Raw genomic sequence first — 22210 nt, forward strand, 5'->3', positions numbered from 1 at the left:
GCGCATGGCGGGACGGGGGCTGTCGGGCACGGGCACCGAGGAGCTTCGTCTCTCTGACTTCCTGAGGCCGCCGCAGTGTGCTCGCCTTCTGGTCGGGCAGCCGGTGCTGCGAGGGCCTCCCCTCGGTGCCACACACCTCCCAGCCTTGCAGTGTCTGTACTGCCCGCACGGGGAAGAACCCCTGAGTTCTCTTAATGGGAGGCTTTCCTGCGGCGCCTCATCCCCTTAGTCCTGAGGCTGCAGGTGTGTCCTGGGCTTCTCAGGGCAGTGCCCTCACCCCTGTGACTGGAGGCCGGTCCCAACTCTGGCGTCATCACGTGCTTCCTTTGTTGGCAAGGCCCCCTGTTGGCGACCCGTTTCTGTAAGACGTCACGTGTGTTTGTCACTGGGAGACAGGAGACACCACGATGTGTTTGGCAATCTGTGGGGACTGGAGGGTGCACAGTGGTTAGCCCCTGTGGGCTTTGGAGAAGGTGTGACATCACCGGCCAGTGGCCATCACTGCTGACTGTACGCTGCACGCAGTTGTTCGGCCTGCCTGACGACTGGCCCTTGGGTCCTACGGTTGGTGGCGGCGTTCCTTTAACAGGTTGACATCTGAGGTCTGCGTCTGTTGGCTGTGTGGAGGGAGGACTTCCTGGGTCTGAGAGTGAAGGTCAGCAGAGGGACAAGCTTGACTAGGCAGCCAGAGTCCTGCCACTTCCCCTTCCACCCACCTGGTACCATGGCGCACATGGGTATCATGCTTTATGGGGTGGAGAGCCGGAGCAGCCACCGGCATCTAGATGGGGACAGAGCCTTCCACCGCAACAGCCTGGACATCTTCCAGATCGCCACCCCACACAGCCTGGGCAGCGTGTGGAAGATCCACGTGTGGCATGACAACAAAGGTCTGGGTGGTGCTTGCTGCCCCTTCCTCCCCGCCGTGCGCCCTGCAGCCCTGACCTTGCCCCTGCCCCTGTCCAGTCTGCAGGGCTCAGCCCTGCCTGGTTCCTGCAGCATGTCATCGTCAGGGACCTGCAGACAGCCCGCAGCACCTTCTTCCTGGTCAACGACTGGCTGTTGGTGGAGACTGAGGCCAATGGGGGTCTGGTGGAGAAGGAGGTGCTGGCAGCAAGTAAGGCCCATCCTGCCCGCTGGTCGTGGGCGTGGCCTGAGCCTCGGGCCTCCTGCAGCCACCCTGTGCCCGCCCACAGGTGACATGGCGGTGCCGGGGCCGTCTGGTGGCTGAGCTGCAGCACGGCCTCTTTGACAAGCACATCTGGCTCTCCATATGGGACCGGCCACCTTGAAGCCGCTTCACTGAGTCCAGCAGGCCACCTGCTGTGTCCTCCTCATGTCCTCTTCCTGGGCACCAATGCTGTGTGGTACGGGGTCCTGGGAGATGCTGCCTACAGGTGGGTGCCTAGGGGGTCGGACTGACCCACCTCTGCCCGCCCCTTCCTGCTCCTTCCCAGCCTGACCACGCCTGCGTCTCTTCTCTCCTGCCCTGCAGCGTGGGGCCCGTGTCCAGTCTGATCCCGCTGAGTGCCGACATGGTTGCCGTTGGCCTGGTGTCCAGCCTGGTTGTCTACCCCGTGTACCTAGTCATCCTGTTCCTCTTCTGGATGTCCCGGAGCAGGGTGGGCTGGGGGCAGGGGCTCCAGGGGGCAGGGCGGCGGGGGCAGGTGGGGCGCGGGCCTCGCTGCCTCTGCCCAGGGCTGTGGTCAGTGTGGCAGCCGGAGGGCAGGCAGCCCTGACGCGTGCTTGACTGTGCCACCAGAGGAGAAAGAGATCGATTACAAATATTGTGGATGCCCTGAGGGGCGCACTGCTGGGGCCCCACGGACTCTTATGCATCAGCACATCGCGCGCCTTAGGGAACCTGGGCAAGTTCCCAGGAAGACGCGCTACCCAGGCCTCGGGAGGACGCAGAAAGTCTGAGCAGCCCAATAGCAAGTAAAGGGGTGGGATTCCTGGTTTAAAACCTCCTCCAGAGAGCAGCCTGGCTGGCCTTCCTGGTGCTTCTACCAGGCAGTTCCAGAGGAACTGACCTCACTTCTCAGACCCACAAAAGAACTCCCGTGAGGCCAGCACTACGCTGACCCCAAAGCCAGTCGGGGGCAGTGCAGGGAGAGGGAACGGCAGAGCGCCAGCCCCCCGCCCTCAGGCGCGTGCAGGCAGACCTGCCAGTGCTGTGGCAAGTCACGTCCAGCATCTCGTGAGAGAGGGTTTTGTGCTGTGACCAGGGGTCCAGCCCTGTGACCACCAGCCACCTGTGGCTGTTTATGTTTGTTCCTCGGTTGCATCAGCCATCGCAAGTGCCCCACAGCAGCACGTGGCCAGTGTGCCATACCGGACAGCACAGCTGTGGAATACATGCAATCCGGGATGTTCTCAGAACAGGCCAAGTCTAGACTGCTCAGGAGGGGCACGCCTCCCACTGACCACCAGCCTGTCCCTGCAGGTGGCTGGGGGCCCGAGTTCCACCCCCTCCGGCCAGCAGGTTCTGGACGTGGACAGCTGCCTGGACTCATCTGTGCTGGACAGCTCCTTCCTCACCTTCCCAGGGCTGCGTGCTGAGGTGGGGGCTTCCCAGGGTCCCTGGCTGAGCTGGGTGGGTCCTGCTGCCTCTGGGGGACGCTCAACTGGCCAGAATTGCTGAGTAACCCATCCATCGTGGGGAACACCCTGCAGCGTCTGGTGCGAGGCCAGATGGGCCACGTGCTGGGCGCAGAAGATGACGGTCTCTCCCTGGTCAGCCCCTCCTTGCCTACCAAATACTTCTCAGCTTCTGGTGAGCAGGGCTGGGGAGGGTGGTCTCCCAGCATTGCCCAGGAGGGTCCCCAGTCCAAGGTTTGGGGTGGGAGGAACCCATGCACCCCTGATACGTCCTGCTCTCCAGATGAAGACCTGATCCGGCAGATCCTTGCAGAAGGGGCCAGCAGCCTGGTGCCCACCCAGAACACTCAGGCTGAAACAGACCTGCTCCCTGGCCTGTGAGTGCCTGGCCCCAGAGTGGAGGGCGGGGGTCGGGGACCTGGGCCAAGAAGCCCTGCTCCCCTCTGGGGTTGGGCTCATGCCATCCAGCTTGTTCCCCCAGCACAGGCTGGGGTGCTACTCAGCCTCTGAGTTCCCCATCTGTTGAGTGAACCTCATGGGGCCACCTAGAGCCCAGCAAACATTCCCTTGAGGGCAGCAGCAGAAAAGGATGTGTGGGGAATGGAAAGGTGGCCAGTGAGGGAGGCCGCGGGGACTGGCTGTGATGAGTAATCACTGGTGGGTTTTTAAATATCCCGTCTTTTCTTTTGAGATTATTTTGATTTACATTTTTAGGAACATCTCAATTTTTTGGCTGGTTTTCAATTTAGTGATAAAGATTCACATTGATATATCTTATGCTGCTTTTTTGTCTATAATCTGTTTTAATATCAGTATTTACATTCCTTTTAACTCTTATTGTCAAGAAACCAAAAATTACTAAGATGAGTTGTCATGGAACACAAAGAAAAAGGGGCAGCTTCTTGAATCATTTTACAAATACAGATAATCATGATGTGATGCGGTCTTTATGAAGAAACGGTCCACCGATTAAACAAATCTATAATATGGGGAAATCCTAGGGCAGTAGTTCTAAGTGGACCACCCCCAATACCTCCAGCTGGAAGCCTGTCCTGAGGTCCTGAGATCCGGGTTCCCACAGCTCTCCTTACACTGCTGCTCCCGAGGGTCTCCAGAGCCCAGGGCAGGTCTGACTCGGGGCGACACAGCACCGAGGTCCCCCCGGTCCCCGGCCTCCCTGCTGAGTCCTGCCCTGCCTGGGTTACCCAGACGGTGGGGCAGCGTGTGGATGCTGACGCAGCCCCAGGCAGACATCCTTACGTGATACCCCGACTCTGTGTCTGTGGCTGCGCACTAACTCCAGTAGTTAGTGTCCGGACCGAGTTGAGCTGTAGGACCCCCAGCTGGTGTCCTGAGCGTTGGAGAATTGGTTGTCGGTGATGAAAAACCCCCCCAACCTGGTGCTGAAGCGCTGTGAGTGCAAACCATTCAGCCATAAGGAATGAGGTCTGGCACCTGCTGAACGTGAACAAACCGTCAAAACACGATGCTCAGTGAAAGAAGCCGGATGCAGAAGGCTGCATAGCATCTGATTCCATTTATATGGAGCGTCCGGAATAGGTAAACCTGGAGACACAGAAAGCCAGTCGGCGAGCGGCTGGGAATGAGAGAGCCGCCTGATGGTTACAGGGTTTCTTTCTGCAGTGATGAAGATGTTCTAGAACTTGATGGTGGTGAGCGCACTGCTGCGTGGCAGCTAGAAGAGACCCCACTGACTTCTGTAGTGTAAACGGGTGGGTTGCACGGCACAAAGATTATATTTAATATGACAGGGTTATCAACGTGGATGGAGCTAGAGGGTATTATGCTCAGTGAAATAAGCCAGGCGGAGAAAAACAAGTACCAAATGATTTCCCTCACTTGTGAGGATAACAACGAAGCAAAACTGAAGGAACAGAATAGCAGCAGACTCACAGACTCCAAGAAGGGACTAGCGGTTACCAAAAGGAAGGGGGTGGGGGCAGGAAGGGGATTAAGGGGCATTATAATGAGCATTCCCAACATAGGTAGGTCACGGGGAAGGCGGTGCAGCACAGAGAAGACAAGGAGCGACTCTAGCATCTTACTAGGCTGATGGACAGCGACTGCAAAGGGGTGTGAGGTGGACTTGATAGGATGGGTGAAGGTAGTAGCCACAATGTTGCTTATGTGAAACCTTCATAAGACTGTACATCAATACCTTGACACAAAAGCAGAACAGAGTCGTCACTTTCCTACACTGCCCCATCTCAAACGCCACCCTCTTGACAGAGTCCCGTGGGGGATGGCCCCACCCTCCAAGCGGGCACTATTTAACCCTACCGATTTATTCATTATGAGTCTGTTATTATCATAGTCCCATATACAGAACATAAAACTTACCATCTTAACCATTTTTTAGTGTACAGCTCAGTGGCCTTAAATACATTCACACTGTTGGGCAACCCCCCATCCCCATTTCCCCCGCACAACCTTCTCATCTTGCAAACCTGAAACTCTGGCCCCATGAAACCCTCACTCCCCACCCCCTCTTCCCCTGCCTCTGGCAGCCACTCCCCTACTGTCTCTGAATGTGACAACGCTGGGGACCTCACACAAGGGGACTCACACAGTGCTTGTCCTTTGAGGCCGGGCTTCTTTTACTGAGGATGATGCCTTCAAAGTTCATGCATGTCGTAGCACGTGTCAGCATTTCCTTCCTTTTTAAGCCTGAAGACTGTCCACATTACCCCCATCTTCCCGGAGGGGACACTGCAGCCACAGACACTGAGGGAAGCGGGGCCAGGCTCACGGCGGCTGACCTGACGCACCACTCTGCCCCGCGGCTCCCTCCAAGCGCCAGCGGAGGCCCCCACGTGCCTCAGCTGTGCTGCCCCCTGACAGCTCCTGGGGCGCAGGTGGCCTGCACCTTGGACCCTGACTCCACACGCAGCACCAGGTGGACTCCTGAAGCACGTGTGGATGGGATGGGACTTTAGGGGGTTGGGGGTCGTGGTGGGCAGGGCCCGGCTGGGCAGCCCCCGAGGTCAGGCTACCCCAGACTCCTGTTCGATCCAATGCGCCCAATGATGAGGACCACCGCATGGAGCTGGGCACCCCTGTACATGGCTGCTCTGCCTATGACCCTTATGGCCCTTGAGGTTCCCCAATCCAGGCGGCCTCTGAGGAGGAAGAAGGGACTTAGACGCAGCCCAGGGGCACATGAGACGCGGTGCAGGCTGGGAGGAGGAGAATGAGGGTGACTGCTTGATACGGATGGCTTCCCTGCTGCAGTGATGAACATGTCCAGGAACTAGACAGTGAGTGGTGATGGTCGCATAACCTTATCAATGTCCTAAAAGCCACTGAAGTGTGCACTTAAAAATGGTTAAAATGGTAACTTTTGTGTTGTGTTTCACCACGATGAAAAGCAATGCCCCACTCCAGCTTCAGCGCACCCAGGGCCTTTCTGTGTTTTGGGGCCCAGATCAAGGCCTTGTGACCCCACAAGGGTCCCCTGGACCCTCTCACTCCTACCCGCCCTTCACCCCACCTGCTCTTGGTGTCTGAGCCACCCCACTGAGGACACTTCCCTGCAGGTCGCCTTCCAGAGGCATGTGTGTTGGGCCCAGTGTTTTACTCAAATAGATGCATTACTAATGATTGAACTTCGAGTGGCAGTGGCCCATCCGTGGTGGAGATATTCAGAGCTGAGGGGTGGTTTCTGGAGTTTTCAAAAACCTCCTCCCCAGAAGGCAGCTTTGGCCTGGTCATTCCTGCAGGGCATGGAGGAGGCGGCAGATAGAGGCTGAGTCTTTCTGGCACCTTCTCAGTCTAAGGCCAGGATGCCTGGGTATCTGCAGTTCAGACTAAGAAGGCACATCTTCTGGGTACTTCACTGCAGCCCTGGGGCAAGAAGCACTGGAGAACCAGAGCCCTGGGTTTGAATTCCTCACCAGCTGTGTGACCTTGGGGAAGTTACTCAACCTGTCTGTGCCTTAGTCACCTTATCTCTAAAATGAGGATTAAAATAGCTTTGATTTTAAAAGTTGCTCTGTTTTCACTTAGGTTAGAGTCATATAATGTAATATTAATTATTTAATGTGTGCAATTCACTGTTGTTTAGCGCTTTCACAATGTTGTGCGATGAACAGCTCTATGAAGTTCCAAATCATTTTCATCACCACAGGGGTTGTTTTTGAGGATTAAATGTGTGATTGTTTGTAAAGCCTTAGAACAGTGCCGGGTGCAGCAAGTGCCGAATAAGTGCTCAATAAATGGCAAGAATAATTAGTAAGTGCAGCGCTCATAATAGGTAACACGTGGTAGGCGGGGCTATCAGTTCGCTTCCCTTGGGCTGGAGGAAGAGGGAGCTAGGTTCTCCCTTCTCTCTGGGCCCCATTTTCTACGCTGGGCACCTTGTACCCACCCGGCTGTCACACCCTTCCGCCCCCAACCAGGGTCACGTCCTCACCGGCTGGGGGCAGGGAAGACGCTGCTGGTGTCCAGGAAACCCGGCGCCTCCCCGCAGCCTCCGGGCTTCTCCTCTCTCCTCCAGGCTCTTCGGTGCGCCGCTCGCTGCATCTCCCACGCCCGTTCCTGCTCCCCACGCTGTCACCTTCTGTGGCGGAGGAGACACACGTGGGGGCACGGTTACCCAGGAAGGCTGACCCCTGAAGCCTTCTGGGACCCCCAGGCGCTTGGGAGAACCCCTCACATGCGCCGGCCCGCAGTCAGACCTGTCCACCTATAGAACCATTTGGGCAGCGTGTTTAACGGGCGGGCTCCTGGGCCCCTCGGAGCGGTACTCGGGAGCCTTCCCGTTACCCTGCAGTCCGCTGAGGGCGGCCCCGGGAGCTGGACGCTCCGCCCCGTCCTTCCAGGCGTGAACATCCTGTCCTGCGGTTACTCTGTGCCGGTTCAAGGCCTTCCGTGCTGCAACAAGAGCTGAGTGTTCGCGCCCACCCCGCGCCCTGCACTGATGCTCAGGAGAGGCTTGCGAGTTTCCTTGACCACCCCGGGGTACAGCGAAACATCCCTGGAGACGGCTCTCGCATTCCTCTTCTAGGGGCGACGCAGGAGTCAGGGGCTGTCATTTGCTGCCACCTTGTGGCAGGGATGGGAACTTTGCGTTCCGTTTCCATCCCTGGTAATCTTAATCAAGAAAACGCACTGAGCACCTACTGTGTGCCAGGTCCCCAGTCAACTCCTGCGGACCCGGGGGCAGATGAATTAGACAGACATGGTCCCTGCCCTTGCGGAGCTCACAGTCTCCCGGAAGAGACCCTCAATGACCCACAAATAAATACAATGAACGAATAAAAATGATTAAGGGATGTGCACACGCTAGGAAGGACACAAACGAGGTCGTTATCACGAGATGCAACGATACATTTTCTAACGGGGCGCTCTGTCTCCCTGGACACCCTCTCCCTGCCCAGGACTGCAGGCCACGCAAGGGCAGGCATTTCTGTCTGGCTGATTCCTCGTCGAGAATGCGGATGTCCCCCAGGTCTAACACATAGTAGGTGCTCCGTGAAAGTCGAATGAATGCATACACAATGGTGAGGCTGCTCAGAGGCAGCTTTCTGGCTCCCCCAGGCCGAACGACCACATGGGGAATGGGAAGGGAGTGCCTGGGAGAGAGGCTTGGTCCCTGGGGATCCTGGGAGGGTTAGAAGGCTTTGGACGTGAGCTAAAATGAGGATGATGTCAAATGTCACCCTCCCAGGGTGGCCCACAATCCATCCTGTGTTTTAAATTGTACCCTCACTCCCCTGGCTTTTTGAGACGCTTCACTGCCTATATTTTCCTCCTTGGTATTTTTACCATCTCATTTACTATGTATCTGCCTTATATATTTAACGTCTGTCTCCCCTCCAGAATGAAAACAACACGCGAGCAAGTATTTTGCCTGTTTTGTTCACTAAGGACTGCCCTGTGCCTGGAAGGCCTGACACCTGGTAGGAGCTCCCTACGTGGACTGGGAAAGAGCGGTGAGTGGGCGCGGCTTCGGGCGGGACAGGAGGGCCCTGGGCTGTGGCCAGCGGGCAGGGCGGGGCTCAGATACGAGTGAGGGAAGGGGCCGAAGGTAAACTGTACCAGGAGGGGCGGGGATGGGCGTGGCAAGAATCCGCCTGGAAGCCGAACAAGATTGGGCGGGGCTTTGAGGGGAGGACCTCCGAGGCTGGTAGTTTTCGTTGCGGGACCAGAATGGGGCGTGGGTAACTTGGAGCGTGGCCAATCTGGAAGAAGGGCGGGACTAAGGCTGGGCGGGTCCAGGATGGGATAGGTCCTGTCTGGGACGAGGCGTGGGCAGGGCCAGGCCATGGGCGGGACCAGGCAGGGATCTCCTCTGTCCCGGGTCCTGGAGCGCTGTGTCCCGGCGGTGCTATCTCCCGCCTCGCTGGCCCCTCCTTGGCAGGCCGGGCCCCAGAGAGCGCAGGGCCGGACTCCCCAGGGTCCGAAGCTGCGGTCGGCACTGTGCTTTGAGGCAGGCGGCCGCCTAGGCCCCGGCGGACTCAGCTCCGCACTGCCCCGGGGATGTTTCCCCGGAGACTCCCAGGGTAAGGGTGAGCCGGGATGAGGGGGCCTGTGCGTGCCTTTGTGTGTGTGTGTGTGTGTGTGCGTGTGCACATCAGTGTGTGTGCGAATATGTCTGTGCACAACAGGGAATTTGTGTGTGCTTGGAGTTGGGTACGTGCATGCTCCAGGGAGCTATGTGTGTGTGTGTACAAAGTCGCCTGTGTGTGCAAGGGCAGTCCCGCGTGGGAGGAGAGTCGTGCATGTGTGTGCATGCGTGTGAGAGAGCGCGCGTGGAAAATGTGGCGAAGACAGTGTGTGTATGTCAGGATGTCTTGGAGGCACATGGGAGGGCGGTTGCAATGATACTTGGGGGGACCGTAGGGTCAGGACGCCTGTGGTGAGCTGTAGGGTGCGTGGGTGGTGAAGTGTAGGAGTGTGAGAATTGTGAATGTGTGTTTCATGAAGTGGCAGTGGGCAGTGCTTTGAGGGCCTCAGTGTGAAGGGGTGGGGACCAAGGAAAGTTCCGGGGTGCTGATTGCTCTTGGAGGGGTGAGTGTGGTCTGGGGTGGTGGTTAATGAACAGGGCAGGTGTTTAGGGTCTGGCCTGGAGTCATGTGGGGATCAGACCAGTCGCATCACTTTGAGAGGTGGGGAGATGCGTGGGTGGGGCCAAGAGGGGCTGGTCCTGCCCCTTGCATGGGGAGCAGCGGGCAGGGTTCTCGCTTCTGCCTCACCAGTCACCTGTCACCCGGGCTCTGTGCTCACTGTGCCTGAGTGGCTCCTGTGGGCGCTCCTGCAAGAACATGGTGCAGAAGTACCAGTCTCCTGTCCACATCTACAAGTACCCATTCGAGCTGGTCATGGCGGTGAGTGACCCCTGGTTCCCTGGCCCCAAGTGACGGTTAGAGGGGGTCAGCTATGCCGCGACTGAGAGGGAGCTCCTCATTCCCCCCGATGAGAAGGGATCACTGAGCTGCTCCACTGACCTGCTAGGTCCAGTTTCTAGCCAATGACCCCCTCTGCCCAGCCACCCCACCTTTCACAAACCCTGGCTCACCGGCCAACACACAGGGTCTTTCTTTGTCCTTGTTGGAGCTTCCTGTTCTCTCATCTCACGCTTCTCTGACAGAAAACAAGGATAACAGGGGCCAAGCCTCTGTTGTCATTTGGTGCAATGGGAATAATAATAATAATGACGCTATTTATACTGATGATGCTGACAGCGACCATTCACTGAGGGTTTGCCGCCCTAAGATTTTACATACGTTGTTTCACTTAATGCCCCGTAGTGCATATTATTCCCATTGTACCTCCACTACACTGAAGCTGGACCAGCAGAGGGGATGGCCCCGAAGTCTGTGGCCAGGAAGCAGCAGAGCCCGGGCTCTCATCCTCCCAGCGGGTCTCCAGAACTGTGATTTTAAACCACAACACCCCAGGTCCTCCTGCTTGCTCGCACACCCTCTTCCCCCTCTTAGGAGGTGGGCACCAGGAGGAGAGGGGCTCGGTGGGCAGGAAGGGTGTGGGAGCAGTTGCTCTCAGGGTGGATTTGGCCTGACTGTAGGACGTACTCAAGTCGGGCAGCCAGGCAGTGGGGGGCCTAGAACTGGCTCCCAGCCCTCAGCCTCCTGGATGGGTGGTCTTTGCAGAGTGGGGCAGGTGCTGGAGACAGGTGGACGTGCCTCTGTGTCTTGGTGCCATCCCTCTGCCTCTTGGAGCTTCCCTTCCTTGGGAAAAACAGGGGCATTGCACGGGGTTGTGGTGGGGAGTGAATGAGATGGCTCCTGTGGGCGCTCCTGCAGGAACATGGTGCCTCTGGCTCAGCGCCTGGCATACACTAGGTGCTCACCAAGCGGGGCTGTGTCTGTTCTTATGCCCCATGTTGGTGAACTTGTTCATACGGCAAGTGTAAGGAACGCCAGAATCCACCCCCAGCTCTCCCACCCCAACCCTCGCTGCTTAACTTCAGCCTTCAGTCCAAGCACCGCATATCCACTGGTGCCATTGTGTGTGTCCTGCCTGCTCCTATTCTATGAATCTACCTACATATGTGTTCACAGTCATAAAGTATTTTAAAAAACCTTTTTTTATTGAAATATAGTTGATATATGTAAAGGATTTAAAAGCATCACTGGAGTCATCATACATGTCGTGGTGTTATGTGCAAATGGTTCCTGGTCAGGAAAGAGGCAGCAGCAGGCCTGCGGTTGTATTGACCAGCTGGGTGATCTTGGGCAAGTTACTTAACCTCTCTGAACCTCCATTCCACATCTCTAAAATGAGGATTACATGCTTTCCAAATCTGGGCGTCGTGCTGTGGATGAGTCAAAGCATGGAAAGCTCCCAGTGCAGGGTCTGGGACAGGGCAAATGCTATTACTGTTACTGTTACTGTTGCTGCAGCTGCGAGACTGTCCTTCATTTGTAATGGGGGTGGGGCACCAGGGGATGATGAAGAGATTGGTGGGGGGTCAGAAGTGCTTGGTCCCTGCAGCTGCTTCCCTGTGCTCTGGCTGTGTGTCGCCAGAAAGTCTCTGAATGTCTCTGAGTCTTGCTTTCTTCATTTGTGATAGGGAGATGGTTCTATGCACCTTGTAAGGTTGCCATGAGGATTAAAGGTGATTACGTTGGGGTGGGGGTGGGGGGCAGCTGCCCAGGCCAGGGCTTTGTCCATGCAAATAGACAGTACATAGCAGAGACATAGAAATAACCACCCTCCGCCTAAGCCTCCAGGCAGCTCAGGAATCTAAGATCCTAGAACTCATTTGTTCGTTCTCTCACTCAGTGGAAGGGAGACACTGTCCCCAGCCTTCTGGGACAATCCAGGGACCCTTGGTTCTCTACCACGAAGCCGAGACAAGTAACTATAAAATGGAAAAAAAATGCTTTTTTATTATTGTGTGAACTTAATACATGTAAATTTCATTTAGCATGTTTAGGATTCTCAAAATATTCACAATCATTGCACTTTAAAATAAAACCTGTGCAGGAAAGTAGCTCCGAAGACAATATTTATAGGGCTGTATTAATAGCAACACACTTGTCTTGCCTTTATTGGATTATGTTAAGTGTATTTTGTAAGCATCGGGCTCCATGAACGAAGGTGGGGTCCGGCTCACTCCCCAGCGGCTGACAGTGTCTAGGCGCTGATGTGCCGGAACAGGAGGAGATGGAGACTTGCAGATGTTTCTATCTGTGTGGGCACTCATCTGAATCATTCATATTTTTCAAAGGGATACACAACCATGTCTCTTCTCTTGCGTACAGGGCAGCGAGAGGGCCCCAAACCCAGGCAACATTGCCGACAAAGCCACTTTGCTGGCTGTTTACAAAACACCATTGTCCTCAAAATAGCTGTATAACTCAACGTAACTCCCCTGCTGCTATGTGAGCACAAAAGGGGTTTTCTACACTTAATGTCTGTCTTTGTTTCTCAGCTAAACACTTGCCCTCAGTGTGGGTCAGATGCCAGGGAAATTTCAGATGAACTCAGCTGTTTCACTGCTTCCGGGTGACCAGGCAAGCTGGCCTTTTGGTTTTCCTGATGAACAAAACTGACTTGAAAATGAGAGTGTCCCTCGCTTCTGCACAAGTCCACCAGTGACAATACAAATGACTAAAATCGGGCTTGTGGAACTGCTTATAAAATAGCACTGAGGAAACCTTTCTAGACCCAGCTGAGAAAAAGTTCTCACATGCCTTTTCTCTTTCATTGAAAAAAACTGAACTAATCCAATGAATGGGCATCTCCCTTCTTGGGCCTTATCCCTCGCCATGAGTTCTGTTCCTGAAGGGTGGGTTTCTAGGAACCTTCGCTTTCTTCTTTCTTGGTAGCATTCTGTATTATAGGTTCAAAACAGTGGGCTTGCATTGTCTCAGTAAACAGGAAAACCAGATGACGGTGGCAGCTGCTGGGTCCAAGGTTGCAGAGGGTCCTTGGTCCCCTTAAAGATGGGGTTCTAGAAGGTAGGAGGGGACTTTGTGGAGATTCCTGCATGTGGAGCACAGAGGTCATTGCTTGGATTGTGGACTGTGGTCACTGGAGCCCTGAAGGCACCCCGTGGTCAGCCTACAGCCCATTATGAATTGACTCTAGGTTATCTGGGCTCTTCTCCCAAATCCAGGTGGTGGTGCGGAGCCACATTCACCTGCTGGGTCCCTGCTCCAGTTTCTCACAAGGAAAATGGAGATAATTAAGGCCCCTGCTCCTCAGAGAGCTGAAGTAAGGATTCAGTGAAGGAACATGGGTGCCCGGACAGAGTCTGGCGCTTTGTTAAAGCTGATGAAATATTACCTAGGTTTATTATCATTATTTATTCTTTTAACAACTTCATTGAACAACAACTCATTCATATACCACATAATTCACCCCTTTAAAGGGTACAAGTTAGTGGTTTTTAGTATATTCATACAGTTGTACAACCATCACCACCCTCAATTTTAGAACATTTTATCACCCCAAAAAGAAACCCCATACCCCTTCGGCATCATCCCCATTCTACCCCCATCCCATCCAGTCCTTGAGAAACACTCATCTACTTTCTGTTTCTATAGATTTGCCCATTCTGGACATTTCATATAAATGGAATCATAGAACATGTGGCCTTTTGTGACTGGCTTCTCTCACTTAGCATCATGTTTGCAAGGTTTATCCAGTTTGTAGCATGTATTGGTACATGATTCCTTTTTATGGCTGAATAATATTCTACATGTTTTATGGCTGAATGCTATTCCACCACATTTGCTTATCCATTCATCAGTTGATAGACATTTAGATTGTTTCCAGTTTGGGGCTATTATGAATAACATTCTTAGGAACATTCACATTCAAATTTTTGTGTGGACATATTCCTCCTAAAGAAATCCTGCTTTGAATGGTGGTAGTTATTCAGAGGCTTCAGGCAGATTCTATTTTAAGTTTTAACAAATGTGTACACAACATTTACAAGGTCCCAGGCACTGTTCTGAGCCTATTCAAATATTAACTCATGTACTTCTCATAACCATCCCATGAGATAGATTCTGTGGGTAGCACCATTCTACAGATGGAGAAACTGAGGCAAAGAAAGGATGACTGGATTACCCAAGGCCACCAGGCAAACACGAAGTGGGTGGGGACTTAACCTCATGCAGTTCGTCTCCAGAATTTACATTCCGAACCGTGGGCTCTGCCATTTCTCGGAGCTGAGGACCTGGAGTTAGTAAGCTGGCTCCTGGGCTGAGGGAGTGGCCCCACGGGAGCAGTTACCATCCGGGCTGTGTTCCAAGTGCCTGTACCCCATCAGGACCCTGCTAAGGTGAGCACAGTGAAACCCACAGAGCCTGGCCTCCTGGAGGGCAGCTGATGCCAACAGAGCCTGGGAGCATCTACGAAGCACCGTGCACCCTGTGCTTTAGACTGGCTAGAGACAGGTGTTTTTACAGCATTCTTGAGGACACAGGTGTACAGAGGTTAAGGACGCTGTGTCTCAGCCTATTCATTTCCTAGGGCTGTGTGATAAAGTACCACAACTGAATGGGTCAGAAACAACAGAGCTGCGTTGCCTGGTAGTTCTAGAGGCCAGAAGATCAAGCAAGATGCTGGCGTGTGTTCCTGCTCCCTCGGAAGGGGCTCAGGATCTATTCCAGGCTTCTCTCCCGGTTTCGGGTACTTCCGAGCCTTATGGTTGCATAACTCCAATATTCATACGGTGCATCCCTATGTGTGCCTATGTGTCCAAATTTTCCCTTTTTATGAGGACACAAGTCATACTGGATTTATAAGGACACCCTAATGACCTCATTCTAACCTTATTACCTCTGGAAAGACCCTATTTCCAAATAAGGTCACATTCTGAGGTATCTGAGTTAGGACTCCGATGTACTTTTCAGGGGGACACAATTCGGCCCTATAAAGCTCAGTAAATGGCATCATCAGTAAAAACCAGCGATGTGAATTTAGGGAATCTGACCCTACAGCCTGATCTCACAGCCCAGACATTCTGGATTCTGGCTCTGATGTTCAGTGAACATGTACCAGTGGCCTCCATGTCTTCGGGAATGACCTGGCTGCCTCTAGTCCAGTCACTGCCCAGGGGCCCTGTGGGGCTCAAAAGCCCTGTGGCTTCAGGTCATCTCAGATTCTGCAAGCCAAGGAAACAGAAAGATGGAGTAGAATTTCCTAAGCAACAGGCCTTTCACATGGTTGAAGGGTGGTGGCGAGAGTTACCATCAGCAGGAAAGTGTTAAAATATTTAAAGACCTGGCCTTTTGTATTGATAAACAGCTTGTAATTTAGCAAATGGGTCATTCATAAGGAGCAGCATCTGAAGGTAAATCCTTGTAGCTCAGGCCAAAGGCAGTTACAGTTGGAATCGTTATGGATGTAGTTTTAATAAAGCAGCAGGGGCCTTATTTAAAGGAGTTTAAATTAGTTCCCTGGAGCCTGTCATATGATCCTGTTGCTAACAGATTAAGGGAAGCAACATTTTCCACCTTGGATTGCTTACAGGGCCCTGAGGTGCTCTGATTTGGGCTGGGAGAGCAGAGGTGATCCACGGCCCAGCAAAGTGATCTGATTTCAGAGCGCCCTGAAATACGTTTCACGGCCTTGTTCATTAATTTATGCATGCCTTAATTTATGCATGCATGCATGTGCGCATTCCACAGATATTTATTGAGTTTTCATTGTGTGCCAAGCACCAAGCTTAGTGCAGGCTACAACACAGTGGATTCCATAGAACTTTTTGAAATGCATCATTATTCTTTGTGTTAATTTGCTTGCTTACTTATTTATATGGGTGTTTTCATTAAAGTAGGCTTCAGGAAGGCGGGGACCATGTCTGCTTTTGTCTGGCTCTGTCCTGACTTAGTTCCCCTGACATGATCCCTTACTGCTGTCACAGAGCTTGCAGTGGTGTGTGTGTGTGTGTGAGGGCAGGGGGCATAGGGGAGCCAGGCACATGCCATGTGGAATGATCTCTAGGGCAGAAAGAGCAGGGCGTTCTTGGAACACAGAGAAAGGTCCGTCAGCCAAGGTCTGGTAAGTCAGCCAACTTCACCTTTGCCGAGGGAGGAGGTCCACTGTGTGCAAAGGCTCAGTGGTGGGTGGTGAGGGGGAGAATGCGCTCTGATGAAGGGAACTGGGCTCACTTGGGCCCCGGTGTGGCCCGGTCCATTTGTTTCTTCAAGGACCTTGGGAGCTTGAGAAGGTTTTCAGCATGAGTGACATGAAAAGATTAGGGTTTAAATGGATGAGAGGGGGTGTTCCATCCTGGAGGCTGGGAGAGCGTGGGGAAGCAGAGCTGATGGAGGCTGATTCCTGAGACACTTGCATAATCTAAGGTGGTGCTTCCCTCCCATCAAGATCCTGACATGCCACTAAATGTCAGGATGCCCTGAGCTGGCCTCACAGCCTCCTCGTCCCTCCCTGACCCATCAGGGGCGCCAGCTGATCCGGAAGCCTGTGGGCATGGAGCGCATTTGGAGGAGGAGGGCGACCCCCACCCTGCTCCTCAGGCGTGGGTGAGAACCTCAGCAGGGTTTGTGCCATTGCTGTGGCAGCAGCCAGGCCCCATGCTCCCCCCGCGCTGGGGAGGCCAGGCGGTCTGACCTCACGAGGAGGAGACGTGGCCCCAGCTGGGGAAAGGGGTGGCTCGAACCGATTCATGCCAGGAGGGCCCGGAAGCAGGAGCAGATAATACCTAATCCCTGCTACCTGGGCCCTGGGCTGCAGCCTCAGGGCCAGGAAAGTGAAGCACAGCAGGGTTCCTCCGCACTTGCTCAGGGCCGACTCACTGGCCAGAAGCCGCGGCTGCGCAGCTCTCACGACCACAGAGGGGACAGGCGTTGATTCACCTGCGCAGCAAGCACTTCCCAGAACTCAGCTCTGTGCGGGTGGAGCACGAACAGCAGTGCCCAGGCACGGGTTACCCTCTGGGCTGTGCGCCAGCGCATGTGCACAGAAGCCCGCTCACACCGAGATGGGGCCTGGGAGCTGCCCCCGCTCCCCCACGTTACCTGTCTGATGATGGGTCCCACTACCTGATTTCTTTCCCCAGCACGTGCTCCTCCCTCCCTCCCTCCTCTCCACAGCACTTACTGGTGGACGTCTAGTGTCCCAGGTGTTGAGCAAGGGCACTGGGGAATCCAGTGCTGAAGAAAACAGAGACGGAGGCAGTGACTATAAACAAACACACAGACATGCTTTCCTGTTCCTAATGACGGCGCTTCTGGTCGCTACGACAGAGTTCTCCGTAACTTCCCCACCTTCTCAGGCTGAAACTCCCCAGCTGTTCCCCCCTCCTTGCCACATTCCGGGCAGCCACCCTTCTGCTTTCCGTCTTTATGAATCTGATGTCTCGGGGACCTCCTATAAGTGGAATCACACAATATTTGTCTTTTTGAGTCTGTGGTCTTTCACTGAGCATCAAGTTTTTGAGTTTCATTCATGACATAGCATGTGTCAGCACTTCATTCCTTTATTTTTTATTTTTTATTTTGGTATCATTAATCTACAATTACATGAGGAACATTATGTTTGCTAGGCTCCCCCTTCACCAAGTCCCCCCAACAAACCCCATTACAGTCACTGTCCATCAGCGTACTAAGATGCTGTAGAGTCACTATGTGTAATTCTCTGTGTTGCACAGACCTCCCCATGCCCCCCCACATTATACATGCTAATCGTAAGGCCCCCTTTCTTTTTCTCCCTTATCCCTCCCTTCCCTCCCATCCTCCCCAGTCCCTTTCCCTTTAGTAACTGTAGTTCGTTTGTTTTTTAAATTAAAGTGTCATTGACATACAATCTTATGATGGTTTCAAATACACAACACAGCGGTTCAACACTCAGCCATATTATCAAGTCCTCACCTCCTCCAGAGTGGTCACTGTCCATCGATGTAGTAAGATGCCACAGAATTATTCTCTGTGCTGTACTAACACTCCTGTGACCAACCTACATTGTGATTGGGAATTATTGTGCCCCTCAATCCCTTTCTCCCTCCCACCAGCCTGCTGCAACCCCGCCCCTTTGGTAACCACTCGCTCCTTCTCAGTGTCTGTGAGTCTGCTATTTCATTCCTTCTGTTTTGCTTTGTTTTTATACTCCACAAATAAGTGAAGTCGTCTGATATTTTTCTTTCTCTGCCTGGCTTATTTCACTGAGTACAATACCCTCTAGATCCATCCATGTTGTGGCAAATGAGAGGATTTCTTCTCTTTTTATGGCTAAGTAATATTCCATTGTGTATATGTACCACATCTTCTTTATCCATTCATCTATTGATGGACACTTACATTGCTTCCATATCTTGGCTCTTGTAAATAGCACTTCATTCCTTTTTATGGCTGAATAATATTCCACCATGTGGCTAGACCACATACACTTATCCATTCACCTGCAAGGGGCATTTGGGTTGTCTCCATTTTTTGGCTGTTTAGAATAATGCTGCTGTGAACTTTCATGTACAAATATCTATTCAAGTCCCTATTAGTTTACTCTTGTCCATTAAAAAAAAAATCTTCATGATATCTGGCACTGTGTTAAATACCTTACACATACCATCTCCCTTTCATCTTTACAGTAATCCGCATGAAGTCATGATTCTCATTGTCTTTTTTTATGAGGACTCTGAGTTTCCAAGAGGTTGAGGTCACCCAGCCAGCAAGTGGCAGAGGTGTCATCTAAGCCTTGTGCTTTATCTCTGCTGCTCTACCATGCCCCAGGCTTGCCTTCTCGACATGTCCAGATGCCCTGGATGCAAGGTCCTTCTGACCCGCCGTCTCTGTCTTTTGCATCTCCCAAGCTGGCTTGGGCTGAAACAGTAGCAAGTTTTTCAGCTACAGGGCCATCTGGGTGTAGCTGTTTTTATAGATTATATACAGCAGTCATTTCAAAAGGCTTCCAGGATAACATCACTCCGGTTCTAGCATGCCCACTTCCCTCCATCAGCTGGATGCTACTGCTGCCATCAGGTGTCTGGTGGCCCATTCACGAAGCTCTGGTAGAGTAACTTGGCCAAGAGCAGGGGGAATCCAATGGCGTATTACTCAGCCATGGAAAGGCAGCACCGACGCCTGCTCCAGTGTGGATGAACCTTCAAAACATGATGCCAAGTGAAGGGCACAAAGCCCACATATTGTAAGATTTCATTTACATGGAATCTTCAGAAAAAGTAAATCCGCAGAATAGAAAATGGATTCATGGTTGCCTAGGGCTGGGGTGGGGGGAGTGGGAAGTGACTGCTAATGGGTATGGGTTTCTTTTTGGGGTGATGAAATGCCTGGGATTACCGGTGCTGGTTGCTCAACAAAAACAGTGCATTTTATGATATGAGAATCATACCCTAATTGAAAAAGAGGCCTTGGTGAAGCTGAGAGCATTGATAGCTGTCTGACTGGGTCTCCCAGGCTTGCGGGGGGAGGTAGGGGTCATCGAGGAAGGCTCTTGAGGATGGGGCTCCTGTGTGATGGCCACATGGCAGTCAATGCCCCAAATCCAGCCTGCAGCACGGAAGGGGAAGGTGAACCCCGGCTAGAACACGGCGGTGTGGTCTGGATATTCTTTCCGCACTTGGAGGAAGGTTTGGCGTAAGCAGCTTCCAGCTTCCTTTGAATTTACATGCGGAAGAGCAGGCAGGAAGGAGGGAGGGCAGGAGAGAGCAGCTGTCAAGTGATTAGCAGAAATAGCTTCTCTGTACTTTATACAATCTCACTCATTTTTGAAATTGAAATTTATTTAACAAATGCTCATGTCGAACAAACCATGTGTCAGGCACTGCTCTAAGCACTTTACAAAAACGGGTTCCTTTTTCTCTCTCCCGACAAGTCAGCAAGGTAGCTACTTATTTATTCTCCTTTTAACAAATGAGTGAATTAAGGAACTGAGAGCTTGATGGCTTGTTCGAGGCCATGCAGCTGGTAAGAGGCAGTATGGAAATTTGGACCCAAACCCCAGAACCCGTGCCCTTAACAGCTATGCTCTGCTGTCATTCACTCCTTCATTATGTAAGTGGCTATTGAGTGTTGACTATGTGCTGGGCACTATGACAGGCAGTGGGGACTCGGGGACCCATGGATTCTTCCTTCGGCAGTTGTGATGCACAAGGAAACAGGCACAATGAGTGTTCACTGGGAGGTTCTATGCTTTACAGATGAAGGGAGCGAGGGGTGCGCTGTGCCCAAGGTCACCCAGCCTGGAGGTGGGCAGGTCTGGCTGGGGACCCAGCCTCTCATCTCCACATGCTAAATGTGTCACTCTGAGTTTTTACCGGATGGGAGGCCCTTGGGAGGCGGTCAATGGAAGTTTCCACGGCCTCTGCCCGCCCCAGCCCCGGCCCTCCTCCAGCAGGTGCTGGGCCTTAGCCCGGCTCCCCTTCCGAGTGGGCAGGCTGCGTGTCCCTCTCCTGCCACTTGGTAGAAGGGCTGTAACTGAATCCTTCTGCTGCATTGTGTCCCTGAGGGGCCAAACTACGTGTTTGTTTGTCAGGGAGAATCTCGGGCTTGGTTTATGGGGACAGGAACCTGCAGGGAGGGTCCTGTGAATTATTTGATCCTATATGATCCTGTGGTGTGCCCAAGGCAAAGGGGTCCAAACTCAGTATTTGGACTCAGTATTTCCAAACCATCAACACTTGTATGTAGCTAAAGTCTGCTGAGAGGCAGGACAGGGTGGCTCATGGCTGGGGTCTGGGTCGGAGGGGCCTGTTTTCCAACAGTGACACTTCCTGGCTGTGAGATGCCTTCCCAAGCCTCAACGGGCTTATCTGTGAAATGGGGAAATACTAGTTCCCATCTCCTCAGGCCATTGCGAGGACAAAATGATGCAGTTAGTGCTCCCCAAATGTTAGTAACAGCAGTGTCCAACACTGAACCGCCCAACCCCAGAGAGCCTCTGGTGACTGTCCCCTGACACTGGAGAACTGGCACTGGGATGGACTCCTGTTTCAGCACCCCCATCTTCCAGGAGGATCCTGAGCTCTGGGGACACCCCCAGTGCCTAGGTGGCTCCATCACTGGGACAGCCACTGGTGACTTGTCCCCTTTCACGGTCAGGGACGGTCGTGCCCGAGCACCCATTTGCTGCTGGCTAGCCCCCTGCCCCTGTTATCTGGGGGCTCCAGACGGGGCTCTTCTGACAAGAAGTTTTTTACAAGTTGGCGAAGCTCCATTGGCTGTGCGCACCGAGCCCACAGTCTGTCATTCCCCAGCCTGGACACTTTTCTCAGGGCTGTTCGGCCATCAGCAAGTTTACATGATTTCCTTCTTTGCTCACTGGCATTTCTTTACTGGCCCTAGTGTGTGCCAAGAACAGAGATGGGCACAGTAGGAGGTCAGTGCTATGGAAAACCATGTAGCTCAGGCCTCCGTGCATGCCGCATGCAGCAGTATGTGGTTAAAAGGTGTGATAAGTGCTATCAAGGAAATGAAGGAACTAAAAGGACACAGAGCAGGGGAGGAGGCAGCCTTGCAGGGGAGAAGTGGCGGAGGATGTCCCAGGAAGAAGGAACGGTGTGGACAAGTCCCTGAAGTCAGAGCATCTCCTCAGCCCCTGGTCCAGTTCTCTTACCCCTCTGGAAGCCTCAGTGACTTGGGCCTCCCTCCAACCTCACTGTCAAGTTAACTGATTAGTGTTGCAAGCAGAGGGCATGGCAAGTGCAAAGGCCCCGTGACAGGCACATGTTTGGTGGGTGGATTAGTGTCCTGTGGCTGATGTAAAAAGTACCACAAACCAGACAGCTTAAACAGCAGATGTTTTTCATTCACAGTTCTGGAAGCTAGAAGTGTGAGATCATGGTGTAGGCAGAGTTTGTTCCTTTTGAGGGCTTGTGAGATAATCTGTTCCATGCCTCTCTCTCCTAGCTTCTGGTGTCACTGGTAATCCTTAGTGTTCCTTGGACTGTAGAGGAACCACCCAGATCTGTGCCTTTGTCTCCACATGGCATTCTCCCTGCATGAGTGTCTGTGTCCAAATTTCTCCTTTCATAAGGACACGAGTCATATTGGACTAGGGGCCTCCTTCCACTCCACTATGGCCTCATCTTAACTAATTTAATCTGTAATGACCTAACTCCAGATAAGGTCACATTCAGAGGTACTGGGGGTTAGGAATTCTCCACATTAATCTTGGTGGTTGGGGGCACAATTTA

General features: G+C 53.0%; 2 protein-coding genes and 1 long non-coding RNA gene across 4 annotated transcripts in view; 2 read left to right on the plus strand and 1 right to left on the minus strand.

Moving 5' to 3' along the window:
* LOC118972897 (polycystin-1-like) overlaps window positions 1–4167 on the plus strand; it is a gene marked incomplete at its 5' end in the record, with an annotated part of 49349 nt that extends 45182 nt beyond the window's left edge. The window contains 9 exon segments of the mRNA XM_073214663.1: window positions 717–890; window positions 974–1131; window positions 1197–1302; window positions 1305–1337; window positions 1340–1397; window positions 1496–1622; window positions 2447–2576; window positions 2579–2776; window positions 2885–4167. Coding sequence (XP_073070764.1) covers window positions 717–890; window positions 974–1131; window positions 1197–1302; window positions 1305–1337; window positions 1340–1397; window positions 1496–1622; window positions 2447–2576; window positions 2579–2776; window positions 2885–2982 — 1082 coding nt within the window.
* A 6-nt stretch (window positions 4168–4173) lies between these two features.
* LOC140843965 (uncharacterized) lies at window positions 4174–7529 on the minus strand. The gene is made up of 3 exons (XR_012121951.1): window positions 7299–7529; window positions 7034–7180; window positions 4174–6335 (listed from the first exon to the last, which is right to left on the minus strand). It is a non-coding gene; the product is annotated as an uncharacterized lncRNA (long non-coding RNA).
* A 1361-nt stretch (window positions 7530–8890) lies between these two features.
* The window catches only part of SEC14L5 (SEC14 like lipid binding 5), a 37047-nt gene continuing 23727 nt past the window's right edge, over window positions 8891–22210 (plus strand). Inside the window, exons 1-2 of one of the 2 annotated variants that reach the window (XM_073214683.1) lie at window positions 8891–9125; window positions 9822–9950. In XM_073214683.1, coding sequence (XP_073070784.1) covers window positions 9888–9950 — 63 coding nt within the window. In that variant the 5' untranslated portion in view covers window positions 8891–9125; window positions 9822–9887. Of the gene's footprint in view, window positions 9951–22210 lie in introns of both variants that reach the window. The other variant, XM_073214682.1, reaches the window with a different exon arrangement.

This window comes from Manis javanica, chromosome 10, assembly GCF_040802235.1.
Source record: "Manis javanica isolate MJ-LG chromosome 10, MJ_LKY, whole genome shotgun sequence".
NCBI lineage: Eukaryota > Metazoa > Chordata > Mammalia > Pholidota > Manidae > Manis > Manis javanica.